Below are 16,492 nucleotides of genomic sequence, written 5' to 3'. Positions count from 1 at the left end.
TTTTGATCAGCATTTAACACGTTGCCGAGCCGAAAAAGTGCTTACACGCATTCAAGTAATATTTACTTAACACATTGGCTGCCGGTCACGTGGGGATGCTGATGGTTAGTGCCCCGCCGAACGCGTGACTGGCTAGTGATACCCTCCCGAATTGTTTTTTTATTACTTAGGCTTCGTAAGATCGCGAATATGCATGGCGAAACTTCGAACCTCTCGGTGAGCGGTTAGATTTCACCTGCCCGCTGCTTCAAATAATAGGCTGTAACTTCCGTAATTTCTCGAATTTTTCGACACCGTCTCAGGAATAGATTCTTAAAAGTATATATTTTCATAAAACGTGAAAAACAAAAAACCGATTTATTCGACCCGAGAACCGATCTTGCTCCCTTAAGCTACGTAGTCAATCTTGTCACGTTTTCGGTAATTATTGATTCAGATACGAACTTATACTATCGATCTTTTGCGCTGTTTTTTAAATTTACGTAATTTATATATCGTATAAGATATAAAATATCGTAAGATATAAAATATCGTATCAAGATATCTAAACAGTGAAACGTTTAAACATCAAGACATTTAACACTAATTTATAATAATTGATGTTATGTTATGTATTATGGTGATATTTAATGTAATTCTAAAAAATTCTATTAGTTGAGATCACGTATTAATCTAATTGGTTTGGTATGTCGAGAGATACTCATTAGCCTCTTCGGATTTAATTAGGCCGTTTTTACGAACCTGATATGTATCTTTTACATTTTAAAGAAATAAATATCTAAGCAACTTTGGCCTACGGATTAACACCCTTTCGTCTGTATATTTATATAAAAATGTGCTGCTTTCGCTTTTTTCAATAACTCGGTAAATACAGCAAGAACACATAACAATTGGGAATGGGAAAAATCGCTATGCTCTTATGTATTCCACCTGAATCCGTGACGATATTGCTTTTCTTTGGAGATCTCAAATTTCGATTTTAAAAATAGTATTCTTTCGGCTGATTACGTCCCGCTGCTCGTTTCTAAATAGACTTCGCTTTATTTTATTAAAGAGAAGTTCCTATGAAAAATTGTACAATAGATCGAGTCACCGACGTTGCATATGCAAATCTTGAGCAGTGCAAAAATATCGGGTCTTAAGATAATTACTATTGCTTCGGGCGATTGCTTTGCCGCTAAGCTACCCGATAAAACGTATTGGCCCACTCTTACGACGACGAATTAATGTTGCCGCACAGTTGTCGTTCAATTTTGCAATTTTTCATTAGGAATTTTCTCTCTCTTCTTAGTACGTAAGAGCATGACGATTTTCTTATCTATACTTATATACTTTCTATACTTATCTATTCTCATGTAGATATACATATATATAAGAACATGATACGATTTTCTTATCTATATGCTTTCTATACTTATCTATTCCTATGTAGATATACACATACATACGCGTCATGCATTTTATCGCATAGCACATGCATATTCTCATCTATTTTATACTTGTCGCATATTATTACTTATAAGGAGAAACAAGAATACAGCAGAAGATTTTTTTTATTTTATATATCATTTATAATTTTTTTTGTTTTTTTTCCTTACTTTTTACTCTACTATGTGATTTTTGCGCTCTAGTTTATATATACTTAACAATAAACTTGATATGCTTCTACAAGATATGCTATACTTGATTTGCCTGCTATCTTTACTTGTATTCACAGTTCGTGATCTAACTTACAGAAGAGTTTACCTTTATCACTTACCATAATTAAACCATGCAAATAATGTCTTATTATTTTTATTTATTTTTTTTTCCTACTTCACTAAATGTTCTTTTTTTTTGCTTCACTCTAACGACATTAGAGCAGGAGAACAACTACGTTTTATCAGGCCGGGAATCGAACCCGGGACTGCCGCATGCCGAATATTCGCTCTACATCACCGAGCTATCCAGACCCGCGGGTTAACACTCTCTTGTTTGTGTATATATCCGACAATGCGTTGTTTTTGCCATTCCAATATTCGGACAATAACATAGATGAAGGCCACGTTTGCGACACACGATAATAAGAATGAAACTTTAAGGCGTGTTTTTTTCATATTTCGCCATATCCTTTTTTTCTTTTTAATGGCTCGATCCCTCTTCTCTTTAAAATGTTTCGTCGATGTAACGAATAACATTCCTTTTTGCATTCCTCCTCGATGTATCGAGGTTTGGGAAGGTCGCACGACTCGCTCATAACATTTCCGAAATAACTTCGCGCGGCAGCACCGCTTTCATTAAGGAGAATCTCTCTCTGAAACTTAGCAAGGATTTCGTCTGTTGCACGGTACTTGCATATCTTGTTGAGAAGCGCAAAAAATCGGGCGAGGGCGACGTTCTCTCCGGGCAACCGCTTTAGATGACCATTAAGCTACCCAGTAAAATGTTTCGATAGGTTTTAGTTGAATCATCAAAGCTAGAAGTAAGACTAAAGATAGCAAGATATGATTTAAATAGATTTCTTAGATAATGCGTGTGTATTTCTTTTATATTTTATATATATGCATATCTATCTCTTCAAACCTATGAATTAATTACCTATAAATTTCATTTCTGTAATATATATGGTGTGCATACTTTCACACTTTTGTACCCATTTTATACTTTTTTTTTATTTTAATATTTTTATTTCAATATTTATTTTTTTTTGCATTTTTATTATTTTATCATTTTTTTCTTATTTTATTATTTTATTATTTTTTTGTTATTTTCATCGGATGTGACCTTGTTTTCTTTTATAATTTCGATATATACAGAAACATTATTGTATTGGTCACTTTAAAAGTTGAGTACAACTACAGTATCTTTTTGCCTTATTTTTATATTATATACATTATATACATTTTGCTTTATACTATTGCTATGCTTTATATTATTGTACACTCAGTTGGTAAATTCTATACAGAATAGAATACAGAATTCTATACTATAGAAATTATATATTATATATAGAGATTGTAATTATATATTATATATAGAGATTATAATTATATATTATATATACAGATTATAATATATAAAATTTCTAATTCTATATAGAATCTCTAATTGTCGTGTGTACGAATCGGGGCATCGAAACCTCTCACGAGGCCGGGAATCGAACCCGGAACTGTCACACGCCGGATTATCGCTCTAGATCACCGATCTATCCAGGCCCCTTGAACAGACAGGTTTTCGTTCGCGTACTTATCTGATAGTGTGCCGTTTACACTTCTTTTCACAATTCAAACAAGTACGTCAAGACCGCAATACACGACAATTGAGAAGATGGAAAATTCCAGCGTCGAATTTCGTCTTAATTTTCGACGATATTTCCTTTTTCCTTGAAAATTCCTCACGTTGATGTGATGAATAATATTATTTGATTCATCGACTTGGTTATAGTTACACGGCTGATATGGCTGAATTTAATACTATCAGTTCAGTGAACATGATAGAGATCAATGAACTTGATATTATCGTTAACGTTCTGTATATAATGTCATAAGGCCGATGAGCGGTGATGCAGAAAAAAAGTGCTAGATCCGAGTAAATAATTACTTCTAACCAAATTTTTACTTGGATCTAGTAAAATATTTTCCAAGTGAAAATTTGCTGAGAAGTATTGGAGTAATTATTTACTTGAATCTCTAGCCTTATTTTTCTGCACGTTGGGACGACTTTACTAAGGCGAGAGTCGGAACCGTTAACCAGATTGCTGCTTCGAACAGCTGCGTTAACCTGCTCCTCCGAGCGGATGCACCTTCGTTCGCTTATTTATCTAACAGCGGGCGCTGTTTACGTTTCTTTTCATAACTCAGGTAAATATGATACAGCCTGCTCGCAAGACACACAACAATTCGCAAGAAACAAGACTTTAGCGGTCGAATACGCGAACAGTCAGCTCGATGAGACAAGCGGTAGCGCGAGTATTAGCGACGCGATCGGGAGATACGCATTAACTTACAGTCGGTTGTAGAACAGTTTAGACACAATTTTTCTAACGAAGTTAGTGCCGACTGTCATACAATCCTATGTGCAGTGGCACGTAATTATGACAACTTGAAGTGTTTTTAGCTTCGTTGGAAACAATGTGAAACCCACCGATAAAATATCGTTTTGACACGTCTGAATCACTTAATTTGGCTTTCGGGTTACGATGGCGTGCTTTTATGAATTTTATGGAAAACAAATTGTTTCCCGAGACAAATCCGCAAAAAACACGTCACTAAGCCGGAAGTCAAATTAAACGTTTGTCCACATTTGTTCCATAGCGGAAACCTAAAATATCAGACAGTATCTAAACCGTTATGCAACTGACTATACACTCCACGTTACTGTTTACATCTCACGTGTCATCTACGACAATTATCCGCGTGTCTTTCCGTGGAGCTCCCAAACATCGCACTCGAACGACCGTGCGTCTTCTTCGTTCTTTTGTACACGCTTTGAGCGTACAAGCGCGATCCCCTCCTGTGCGCCAATTTCTTTGCATTCAACGAGCGTCGTTACACGAGCATTCTCTGTTTCCTCCTCGGGAAATCGATCGCGACGACAAACCCGCCGTGTTAGATGGCATACTTCGATAGCGAATTCTCGGAGCCTCCGCGTCGTGAGAGGGTGACAAGAGGAGAGAAAGAGAGAGAGAGAGAAATGGAGAGAGAGAGAGGTACTATCAATGCATATAAGTTCGATCCGGCAGGCGACGAATTGAAATCTTGATTTATGGTGGACTATATACGTCCCCGAAGTATCTTCGGTCGAACTGCATACCGGGTGGCCCGAAAGCAGCGTCGGCAATGCGAAAATTACGCTCGACCTTAATATTTAAGGTTGATTTTGAGGATAAAATATAGGATTCGATGAAATCAATCATTCTTTTTTCAACAAAAGGAGGAAACATTTCGATCGATCATACTACTCGAAACTGATAGAAAATCTTCTTACCTTCGTAAGATTCAAACGTTGACACTTCACGCGTTCGATTCGCAAAAGTTAGGTAACACATTCGCAATAAACATTAACGAACAAATTAACTGAACAATGTGAGTGCAACGTAACGTACGTAGTATGCGACAGTTACATCTCCGAGTGGGAAATTATAACATCGATGTAATGTTACTGCTAATTAGTGCTTACTGGATCGTTGATTGGCCGGCCCGGTTTTAACTCTTCCGTGTCGGTAAATGATTTTCCAGCTTTGCACGACAACGTGAAAATGTTACAGCACCTACTATAAGCCTCGAATATCTTTTTTCTGTTGCGTTTCCAGAGAGCTTCCGAGCAACAAAGACTTTCGTATATCCGACGGCCCACCGATAAAATATGTTTTGACACGCTCGACAGCTCGCGTACAATTCGAAATGGATACTCGGTTGCATCGACAGAAGGGTTAAGCGAACGTCCATTATTTTTCACACAAGTTCACGTTAACGCACCGACCGTTTTCAACTGCTGTCCTAAATGTAAATATTTTTCTGTCCCGTAAACCTTTTCCTCCGGAACTTTTCTCAAAATGCAAAACAACTGCGCATCGGCCGGCGAAACGCCAATTTTCTCGCGACCGTGCGTTAACGTCTCATATTAAGCGAGAGAGAATCTTAATCCACAAAAATCATGGCGGACAAGATCGAATGCGAATCTCACGTGACGAGGAGCCGTAAGCTCGCGGCATTGCCGCGTATTTCTCGGGACATCCTGTATACCCGTGAACGCAACACCGGCTCTTCCGGTCGGCGCACTTTTCGTCGCGAAAAAGCGGGACGAGGGGCCGTGAGAGGGAAATGGAGAGGGAGGGGAAGCGTGTAGCAGCGGGATGAAAGTACTCGTGCCTAAGGGACATCCGGTGATCCGGTGGCACACGAGGGATGACGCGCGATCCGTCTCCGTCGCCTCGCGCGAATGCGAACGAAGAAAGAATCGAGCGGGTTACTCTCGCTCGTAGGTATGCATCTACGGGGCGGATTCGGTACCTCTTCGAGGTGATACAGTGTTAAATCTTTCCGTCAGGGCTCTCCGGCCAAATCTCCCTCTCTCTTTCTCTCTCTTTTTTTTTACAGCTAGCACGCATGATAGTGGTGCGATGTTGTCTGTTGAGAATTTTCGAATAAACCGCGACGCGTATATAAGTTGTTCCATTTTAATGGAAACAGTGATAATATCTTGAAAATGAAGCAACTGACGAAAAAATGGTTCAGACAAAAATTGTAGAGTTTAGAGGGGGACATATATTGGTGACCTTAACTTCGTTGTGTAGTTAATGATTCAAGATCATTTCAAGGTGAATTTCATTTTTTTAATTCATATATATATATATATTTTTTTTTTTAACACAAGTCGATTCCTCTACTAATTCTGCGTATGAAAGTACCAGGGTGGGATTATTAAAAAGTGAACACTATTTTCTGAGAATTACTAAAGAAAACAGTTTTACTATTAGATACGAACGCGTTGCGAGATTCGTTCGAAAAAAAAATGTCGCCGCCTTTCAACCACGCACACATACATACTTATACACACACAACATTTCCCCGATTGACATAAAGCGTTTCTCGAATTTAAAGCTAGATCGTATTTGAAAAATATGTTGCGAAACGACTTTACCATGAATTAGGTCCTATCTTTGCACAATGTCATCGTCGATTCCAGCGACTGTTTTTATTCGCCAATTCGTTTCGTTCCACAAGATCGTCGTCGATCTCGAATCGAAACGTCCGACCGATTGTTTCTACGAATTTTACCCACCGTACACCTCGACAAAAATTCCACGGTTATTAATACTTAAAATCTACACACACACACACATCGCGTAACCGGAAACATCCGTGTTTTCACAATTTTAATCGTTTCAGCCGAAATAAAAGTTTTCGTTTAATTTCCATTTATATAAAACGCTTCGAATGAAAGTTTCACCGGTGTTCTGTTTTGTGACAATTTTCTGGGACGCTGAGGTTGCCGGTTAAACGATGATTCGCGATGGGTAATTGAAAATTTCCGAGATTCCCGCAGTCCTCTCCCCACGAAAAACGTGTCGCTTCTAAACGCGCCGACTGGAATCGGATTTTCGGCAGCGGCCGCGGAATATCGAGCGCGGCTCTCCTTGCCGTTAAAGCCGTTTCGCGCCGACAATTGCGATGAGCGCGCTATGTGAAATTTAATAAAACCTACGTGACGCCGCTCGATAAAAGCTTATCTTCGCGCTCGGGGGATCGGGCGTGATCGCATTTAAGGGATTAATTTATGGCGCTCGCGCTCGGCGCGACGTAATCGATTGAAATCTCAGAAGTTCGCATGCGGAACGTCATCGGGGCATTCGTGCCGGTCGATGCTAACGAACGTTACCGCGAAGTGCCGTGCATCAAGCGCATTCGTGCGTGTCATCGTGACGTCGGCCTGGCCGGAGCTCAGTTTCCTCCCGCCGTTTCCGCGCTCGGGATATTCTTGAGCGAGTATGAAAAATCGCCCGGCCGCCCGCGGAGCGTGACTCGAGTCTGGAATATGTTAATCTTTCGCGTGTCTGACTTCCCTCCGCGCGACACCCGTCGGAGCCACCCCCTCGCGCTCTGTCATCCGGCGAGAAAAAAAGAATTCGCTAAGGAACGTCCCTTCGAGTAGATTGCGCGGGGATTGCGCCGAGCACAACAGGTGTGCCGTTGTGATACACGCATTTGGAAGAATAAAAGAAACAATGAAGGAGGAAACATTAAAAGAAGAAGACGGCGAAGGGGGCAATTCGGGGGATGTTCGGACGATGTAATTCTCCGCCGGTGAATTTTGAGAGCGATGCCTACTCTCATGCGACGAGACACCGCGGAAAAAAGAGGGGGACGGAGAGAGTCCACAGTTGAATATTCCACAAAGTTCCCTGCGTTTTCCACTCTCTTTCTCTCGCGTTCTTTTTCCTCCCTTTCTCGAGGGGACTGATGTGTCCGCGTCAGGAAGCACCGAGGCCGCGGGGAACTTTCCCTGTTGCGGTGTTTAAAATTGTAAAAGGCGCCCCGCAACGTTCAAACGCCGCGCTCCTTCTCTCCTAATTATGTCACCGAAGTTCGTCGAGAGTTAGCGTGTTTATCCTGAAGTTTATTAAGATCCTGCTCGCGACCCCGCCGCTTCATTGCAATCTCTCGCCGTTGCTGCGAGCAGAACAAAATTATCCCTTCTCCCATGGCTGACTGAGTTATATCGTTATTACATTACCCAACTAGAAGTTTACCTCATGGTCCAGTTAAAGCTGACCTTAACTGGTTGTTGTCCATCTAAGGTTATCAGGCCCAAAGAAGTCAAGTGACGCTGCGTGGTAATCAGGATCCTTGGTCAGGATTCATTATAATGTAGAATCTGTATCATCCCTTCCTTATCTCAGATAACGGAAAGGATTGTGATTAGATTGGGATTTACAAAGAGCACGGAGTGCTAAACTAGTGGAAAGTATCCATAAAATGTAAATCGGAGCACAAACACGGTTGGAATTGAAAAATGTTCTTTAACAGTGCAAAAGCAACGAACATTTTTGTGAGAGAAACTATAAAAATAAAGTTTACCAGTCAGACCTATTAGATTTACTGCGAAAGATCCGTATTAGAAATTGATAAGGCAAGTCGTAATAGGTAAAATATAAAAACTAAGATCTTAATGTGTACCTAATCATTATAACTTTGCCAAGGTCTTCCTTATTCAACTTTTATCGGTATATGATTAGATTTGCCACAGCAAGAATTACCTTGCGCTCCAGTTAGAACCTTGTGCAATATCAGGTACACCCGATGATAATTTCTAACCAGGCAACGGACGTTATTACCTTGGGAGATGTGTGCGATAGCCGGCGCGAATAATTCGCGCGCGAGATTTCCGCGCGAAAATTCCGCAAAAAACATTAGCATTTCACGTGTGTGACGTGCCGGCTCGCATGATTCGCGCCATCATCGGGATAATGGGATCCGTGTGTGCAGCACATGGCTGGTGTAAACGCCCACGAGAGGAACGTAATAGGCAATCCACGCTGCAGTCGATCCTCCGAGCTCACTCCCTGAGGGCTAGAGTCGAACGAACGAGCGAGAGAGAGAGAGAGAGAGAGAGAGAGAAAAGGGGTGTCTAGACACCCAATCTCTTTTCCTACCCAGCACACCATCCACCATCCCACCCCCGCGTCGGCATTAACCTTTACACGTACCGCGATAGTAACCGGTCGAAGGACAATGTTCGCGAATGAGAGGGGCAAGAGGGTAGGGGGGTGTGCTCTTTGGTCTTTGAATGCGGCCGGAAAGCGCGAGAGCCTCGGGGCAACGTCACACCCTGTCGAGCGCGCTCGCGCTCGCGAGAGAGAGAGAAGGCGAGAAAGTTCTCGTTTTGCGATGAAAGACGGCGATTAATCCCGCGCATACGTGTCTCCTTTCTTAACCCTCTATCATTCCTGTCTCTATCTCTATCTCTCGCACGTGGAAGCGGCTGTCCGCTTATTAAAGGGCCGATCTGTATTTCTTCCGCGACTTTCGCTTCCTCTTTTCTCCCTCTCTCTCTCTCTCTCTCCCACATTATCCTTCTATCTGCCTTTCCTTTTCTGTCCACCCTTTTCAGAGATCCCCGCGATCGACCGCGCAGGTTTCTCGCATCGGTGTCGATCGTACGGACGTTTCCGCACACGTGAAGCGTCCTCGCCGCATGGAGAATGCAACGGACAATTTCTGGAAATTTAATATCCCGTAATAGCGGGACGATTCGACGGGGTGAGCCGGACGCGGGTGGTGCGCGGGTGCCATTATTAATAATTCCAGACTCGTATGAACGGTCACGTCGGTACTCCGCGGAGTCGGCGGCACTTTCCGCGAAGCCGGCACATAATATCGAACAAAATGCGCGCGAGCGTAAGCGGCGTGCGTGTTTTACACGATAAACGCGAACGCTACTTGTCCCCTTTCGCCCCGCCCCCCCTCTCTTATTTTCTCCCACAGCGAAGCCGCGTGCCGCCGTAAGCGTGCATCGAAACCGGGAAATAATCGCGCCGGCGCGATACACCCGCCGCCGTTTGCCGTCTCGTATTTATCTTCCGCTATTGAAACGAACACAATTACTTGCGCTTTGAGCCGTCCGAGATACACGTCGCATACACGCGCTTCGCACGGCGATTGTGCTGTTACATAACGCGCGCGTGTATCCGCCGGTGTGCGCGTGTGCGTATTGAAACATCGCGTGGAGAGATATCGCCACTCATCGAGTAAGCAGAGATAACTAGAGCGCGATAATAAATAATAAATGCGCTCGAACGCGCGGGGCGCCATAAATGTCGCGCACCTTCGTGATTACTGGCGATTAAAGTATCGATTAATTCGCTATTAATATTACTTAACGATCGTGTACGAGAGAAATCAGAACGATAAGAGGCCTCCTCCCGCCCCTCTCCTCGGGCTCCTTGTTAAGTCGGCTCACACGTGCCGGTTAAAGGGAGTCGTCTAAGGGGCGCGAGAACAGCCATCGCGCGGTAGCGCGCGCGTTTAACGATTACGATTACGGCGGGATTATAATTTCGCTAACTCGATACGGCTAAACGGCGGCGCCTCGGAATCGCATGCGATACCTGTCGGCGACACGGAAGCCCATCGATCCTCGGTTGTCGCCGAAGACACCATATTTCGGACGTGGCTGCAAGTTGGGAGGGTGGAAAAGATAGCGAGGAGGTGCGGCAATGGCGGCGGCGGTGCTGGTGGTGGTAGTTATCAAGGAGTGCGCGAGTGAACTTGCCTACGTATAGGCTAGATTGAAACTGTCAAACTTTCGACGGAGAGCTCCAAGTTTCGCGCGGCCCGCCGCCGTGTCTTCCGGTACACGGTATGCCACGGTGTGTGTCTGTCGGACACACAATTTGCGGCGGTGCCGAAATTTATTCCCCCCCCTCTCCCCGGGCTATCAGCGCCGTAAAAACCGGTCGTCCCGGCGGGCGAACTCACGGCGGACTACGCGAGCGGATATCGTGTTATCGTTGCTTGTAAATCGCCGACTCGTTAACGCGCCAATCATAGTCGGCGGGGAGCGGTAATTAGCCGTTTCAGCGGTCCGGAGGGGTCGCGGGAACACACGAAGTCTTGTGGTTAGGTGGAGAGAGAGAAGGAGGAGGGAAGGAATCGGTCAATGCTGAAGTATAAGAATTCCGATTGTTATGTAGCATGAAATGAGCTTTTTCTTTTAAGAATTAGTTGAATCTTGCAATTATACATGGATTTAAATGTGACGTAATTATCGGCACAATTGTAAGTCGGCCATTCGGAAGCTGAAGTATTCGCAACTAAAGACGAAACTTTTTATTCGTATTCCTTGGGATTAATGTCTTATTTTTACCTTCAATTCTTTCTAAGCTACGGTTCGAATTTTAATGAAAAACTGTTGCGACATCAAGGATTAAATTTATTCAGAAATTATTCATAAATTTCAAAATCATATTGACCATTTTGTTCGGAAAATAGAGGAAATTTATAATTTGTAGTAACGCCAATAACTACAATCGCATGTAGTGATGCATATTGCTATTACTACTTTTTTGTTGGAACGACAAGAAGAGATCATCGCCAGGAATGACAATGCCTCTCTTTTCTTCCCCCTTTTTTTCCTCCAGTAAAGGGATCTCTAAGAATGCATAGATTAAAAAGAAAGCGCGACGGCTTACTCCAAATATTTAAGCTACGTTCCTGCGATAGATTTCGCCACGACTTCGTGGTACACGGCTGATTGAGCAGTTTGAATTCTTCAAGTGTCTTTTCGGAATGCACGCGAGTTTCACTCATTTTTCAAGGTTCTTCATATTTTGACCTTCTCCGAGATTTTTTCCTTTATTACCTCCTCCCCCGCTCCTGCTCGTCACAAGTGTCCGTTTTCACTCTCGTGGGGAGACTACGAGTCAATTAAAAATATTTTCGCTAATGATACCTATAATTAGACACTTCCAAACGTGCGCCTTCGTGGGAACTACGGAACCCTTGGGTTACCCTGTCTGCTAAATATTTCGGTGGTCTGAAGAGTAGCGGGAGACGATCTTTCGGCACACGCCCGGGAAATCGATAGCTCGTTTACACAGCTGCGGAAGCGACTCGAGAGAAGAGCGTGTGCTCGGGAAAATTATCCAAGCAGCCGCGGACATTAGTCCGGACTATACGCTGTTCTCGACCTAATTCACGCGCTGCACATCCGCAGCCCCTAAATCGCGACCGTGTACGGAGTGGCGCATTCCCTACCCGATACAAGATAACGAACGACTGGGCAGAAATAGATAAGCTTAGAAAATCCAACTGGTGTGCAGGGGGTCCCCTCGACCGATCGCGCCTTCTGTTAACGCTGCACACTTTGTGCAACGGGCGAATAATTGAGGTCGTCTGCACTTTTGCATCTTAAGAATTTAAATTGCATTTTTCTTTCTTCTTCTATTCTTCTATTATGCATTCTTCTGCATTACCCTTTTAACAATTGATTTTTCTACAAGTGTCACTTGACAGTAAAATAATATTAACGTTCATTAAAACTCTTTATCATCGTGTCGTATAGCCAGGATAATACTGATTTTGTAAATATCTCTCCCATCTCATTTAAATACAATCTATATCGTATTAAATTTTGCGATTTATTTTTATTCGATCCCGTCCGGCAAAATTCATGTTATCATCACGGTAAACCATTTTGTAAAATTTCCTTTCGCAACAGACCAGTCCACATTATGTTAATCTGTTCGATTTATCGTTTGATCGAATTTGACATGTAAATTTCGTTATCGCGCTGTAACCTCGATATCAATTTTTGTAAATATTTTCCTCCACGTACGGATATATAAAAGATATTATATTATGTATATGTGTTACATAAATCTATTATATATATTTATATATTTCAATTAATTTTTCTCCACTTTCGCGTCGTTTACATTTATTTTATACGATCTCACATGCGCGAAATAACAAATAAATTGTTGCATTACCAACGCCATGCCACTTTTCGATCCTATCATAATTTTAGTTCCCCGGGCCGATATTAGAAATAAAAACAAGTCGAACTGAAATGAAATTCAAGCTGAAGTTAATCGCGCGAACGTCAGATTAACGCTTCGCTGTCTCGCCATATTCAACGTCTATGTCTTGTTATATGAAGATCTCGAGCGTCGCTCGTGTTAAAGAACAAGACAGACGAATACGCAGGTGAGGCAAAACGCTGACGTGTAGCCGCGACCGCTCACTGCGGGTTAACGAAGCGAACTACGGTTTACAGTTAATTATCGCAACGTACTTGCGACATGCTTTGCGATCCGGCAAGGGCCGCCGATATATCGTCGCGATAAACTGATAAACTCACGTCGTACCGGGACTCGCGGAACTCGCGATGGCAGCGCGCAAATAATTGCGTTATCTATCCTATGGTGCGTAATATGCGATGAATGCCGGTGTATACCCACGGTATTAACGAAATTGCTCTCACGTCCGTTCGCCGATCCATTTGGATCGCGACAGTGTGAAAATTTAACGCCTTCAGCGTCCGGACTGCATCGGATTTTCCACTTTCCGGCCATTAAAATTGGACATTTAAAAGCGGAAGGACAAGCTGCTGGCAGCGCCCAGACTTAGACGACGCATCGTACGTTCGCTCGCCGAATATATCGGCCGGCCTTCCATCGAGGGAGATAACTCATATGGCCGGGCATTATCTTTGCGCTCCCGTCGACATTATTCGACATTAATGTCAGAGACACGCCTATCCGTCGCTCCAACGTACATCAAGGCTTCAATAAAGCCTCTTTAATAAAGCCCTAACATTTACCAGGCCAAAATTCACATAGCTTTGTAATCATTGTTAGCACAGCTTCAATGAAATATTAACTTTATATGCACATTATTACTATTACCCTTCCTTATCGGAAAAATAAAAAGAAAATATATAATTAACGTCGAAAGTAACTAATTTTAATTTTAACTCAATTAATTAATCTTAATTTATAATTCAAAGTTAGTTTGAAGGTTTCTTATTTCACTGTGTTGATTATTCGATCAATCTACTATTTCGACAGTTCGACAATTTAGACAATTATTATCATACCATATCTAAACACGTCGGGGACGATTAGAAAGAGCGATGAGGCATGGCTTGGCAAATGTTGAGACTTTACCGAAGTTCAATGCGTCCGATCGAACATTCCTGCAACGAGCGATCCGTCGGCCGCGCTCGTCTGAATCGGCCGAATAGGAAAGACAGAAACAAAGACGACAAAAAAGGAACGATCCTTACCTCTTGAACCTTCCTGTGGACGGAGATTTTGTGCCACTGATTATCGTCGAACCGCACTTTGGTCGGCTTTATGTGCAGATCCAATCTTCCTTTGGCCAGTGTCATCCCGACCGCGGCGCCTCCGTCTCTCAGCGACACGGTGAGATAATCATCGCCCTCTCCTGTAATTAAAAACGGGGACTAATGAAGTCGCGCGGCGGTGTACGCGCGAACAGCGTCTCGTTCGCGCCTGGGGAATCCTTATCTTCTCACACCCCCTTCGCCGTTCTTTCTGCTTCGAGAACGGATAATAACGCGCGCGCTCGCACACACCGAAGTTGAATTAACGCGACTGACGACGGCCGACGGCGAAATCGGTGAAAAAAGCGTAAAACCTACGAAACGTCACGAACTCGCCTCTGTGTAACGCGGCAGCGACGGGGGGAGGAAGGGAAAGGGGGGAGGATACCAGCGATGGGTGGTACATTATCGTCCATCGGGCGCGATTCCGCATTTTTACCCGTTAACGTCGGCCGCACCGCGCTTTTTGGAAGAGAGCGGAGGAAAAAAAAAGAGACCGGCAACGCGAGCGCAGATTCCGTTGTAACTTTTTAATCTCCCGTGGCGACACGCGCACCGCGCACGGACGCGATGATGTACATCGCCTCCCTCCCCCTCCCCGGCGCGGCCCTCGGCCCATTTTTCCCGGGGCGCGTCGTGGTCGTCAAACTCACCCGGCGGATCACATCGCGAAGCGACGCGTGCAAATCGATTACGTGGCCGCTTAACCGTCAGTTTCGAGGCACTTAGTATCCGGGTGTCCGGTTAAAACGTCCGCCGGCGGTCGTCGTTAATAATTATCGCTCGGCGTCCGCTCTTGGAAATCCTCGCGGATTATGTCGTAGTACTTGTAACTAGTCGGAGGATTAAGACGATTCCGGGTGGAGGAAGAGAGAGAGAAAGAGAGAGAGAGAGAGAGAGGTGAAGAGAGAGGAGAGGAGAGCATTATTTATTACACGTCTTGGGAAGATTCCGTTCAAGCACAACTATAAAGTAACATAAAATTCAAATTGAAATAATATCTTTACGAGAGTAAAGCCGATAAAGGTAATACGTATGTAGCAATCATTAATTTAAATCACGAACGTTATAATTTAGGTTAAGACAATCAATCGAAAGGTCAGGTATGTCGAGGCAATAGATTAAGTGAACATGTAGATACAAATCGGTTGATCAATTAAGGGAAATAAGCGGAGTGCATGGAAAGTATTGGTAAGGCAATGTTGAGGAAGGAAAAGCCATAATCCCAGAAGACTGTAAACAGGGTAGTTGTATACGTCTCATTCTAATAAAAAATTATAAAAGACTGTGTTAAATTCTCCCAAACTGTGTTTCGTGCATTATGTATCTCAGAGGGTAGACCGCACCATAATCTGGTAGCGCAACAACGTAAAGAGCGTTTGAACATTTCGGTACGGCTTGATGGTACATCAAATAAATCAGGTGTTCCTCGAGTGTTTTTATGAGAGATAAGAATGTTGCGTGTGAAACTTTCATAAAGGAATCTGGGTTATTGCTCTCCTAATATTCGGAACATTAATAAATAAAAAAAAAAAGAGAGGGAGAGAGAAAAAGAGAGTGTATTTTCGCGGTTAACCTTTCAAGGCCCAGTGTACATAATAATGAACATTAACGTTGGACCTCCTCCAAATTTCATCTGTTAATAAAGTAACAGTTTCGTCGATATATCATCAATCCATCCTAAATGAAGTTATATTCTCCGTACGTAATTTATAAACCAGTGCCTTTCTAACTGAAGACCGATATATGCAATCGTACATGGAGCGAAGTCGTCGACGCTGAGATTTATGCAAAATTATTTGTGAAAAATCGCGTATGTGTGTGTGTGTGTGTGTGTATGCCGGAAAATATTTGCTCACGCGAGTGCGATCGGCGTTTCTCCACTCGGACAGGATCGAGAGTGCAAAAAATAACGATCTGACGTGGACGCCGGCGAATAAATTAAGATTCCGTATATGCGTTTCGTCCCTCCCCCTCCCGCTCGCCCCTCTCTCTCCCCCCTCGAGCTGATATAATAATAGCTATTATTCCCACAGCTTCGCGGACAAGAGCAGCGCGGCAAAGGGGGAGCGTAAAGAGGTACCGGTGGCGCGCAAACGGGCGCCGCGCGCGGACGTGTCGTTACGCTCGTGAATCTCGCAAACGCCACCCTCGGATATTACCG

At 43.4% G+C, this 16,492-nt stretch overlaps 1 protein-coding gene across 5 annotated transcripts in view; it reads right to left on the bottom strand.

Annotated features, from left to right (window-relative positions):
• The window catches only part of LOC106743733 (neurexin-1), a 305,519-nt gene that overhangs the window by 145,755 nt on the left and 143,272 nt on the right, over window positions 1-16,492 (bottom strand). For all 5 annotated transcript variants that reach the window (XM_014617872.1, XM_014617873.1, XM_014617874.1 and 2 more), the window contains exon 5: window positions 14,269-14,429. In XM_014617872.1, coding sequence (XP_014473358.1) covers window positions 14,269-14,429 — 161 coding nt within the window. The remainder of the gene's footprint in view (window positions 1-14,268; window positions 14,430-16,492) is intronic.

The sequence above is a fragment of the Dinoponera quadriceps genome, unplaced genomic scaffold, assembly GCF_001313825.1.
Source record: "Dinoponera quadriceps isolate SergipeBrazil2010 unplaced genomic scaffold, ASM131382v1 scaffold690, whole genome shotgun sequence".
Taxonomy (NCBI): domain Eukaryota; kingdom Metazoa; phylum Arthropoda; class Insecta; order Hymenoptera; family Formicidae; genus Dinoponera; species Dinoponera quadriceps.
The sequence above is the reverse complement of the archived record's forward strand: the minus strand, read 5'-3'. Positions and strand labels throughout refer to the sequence as shown.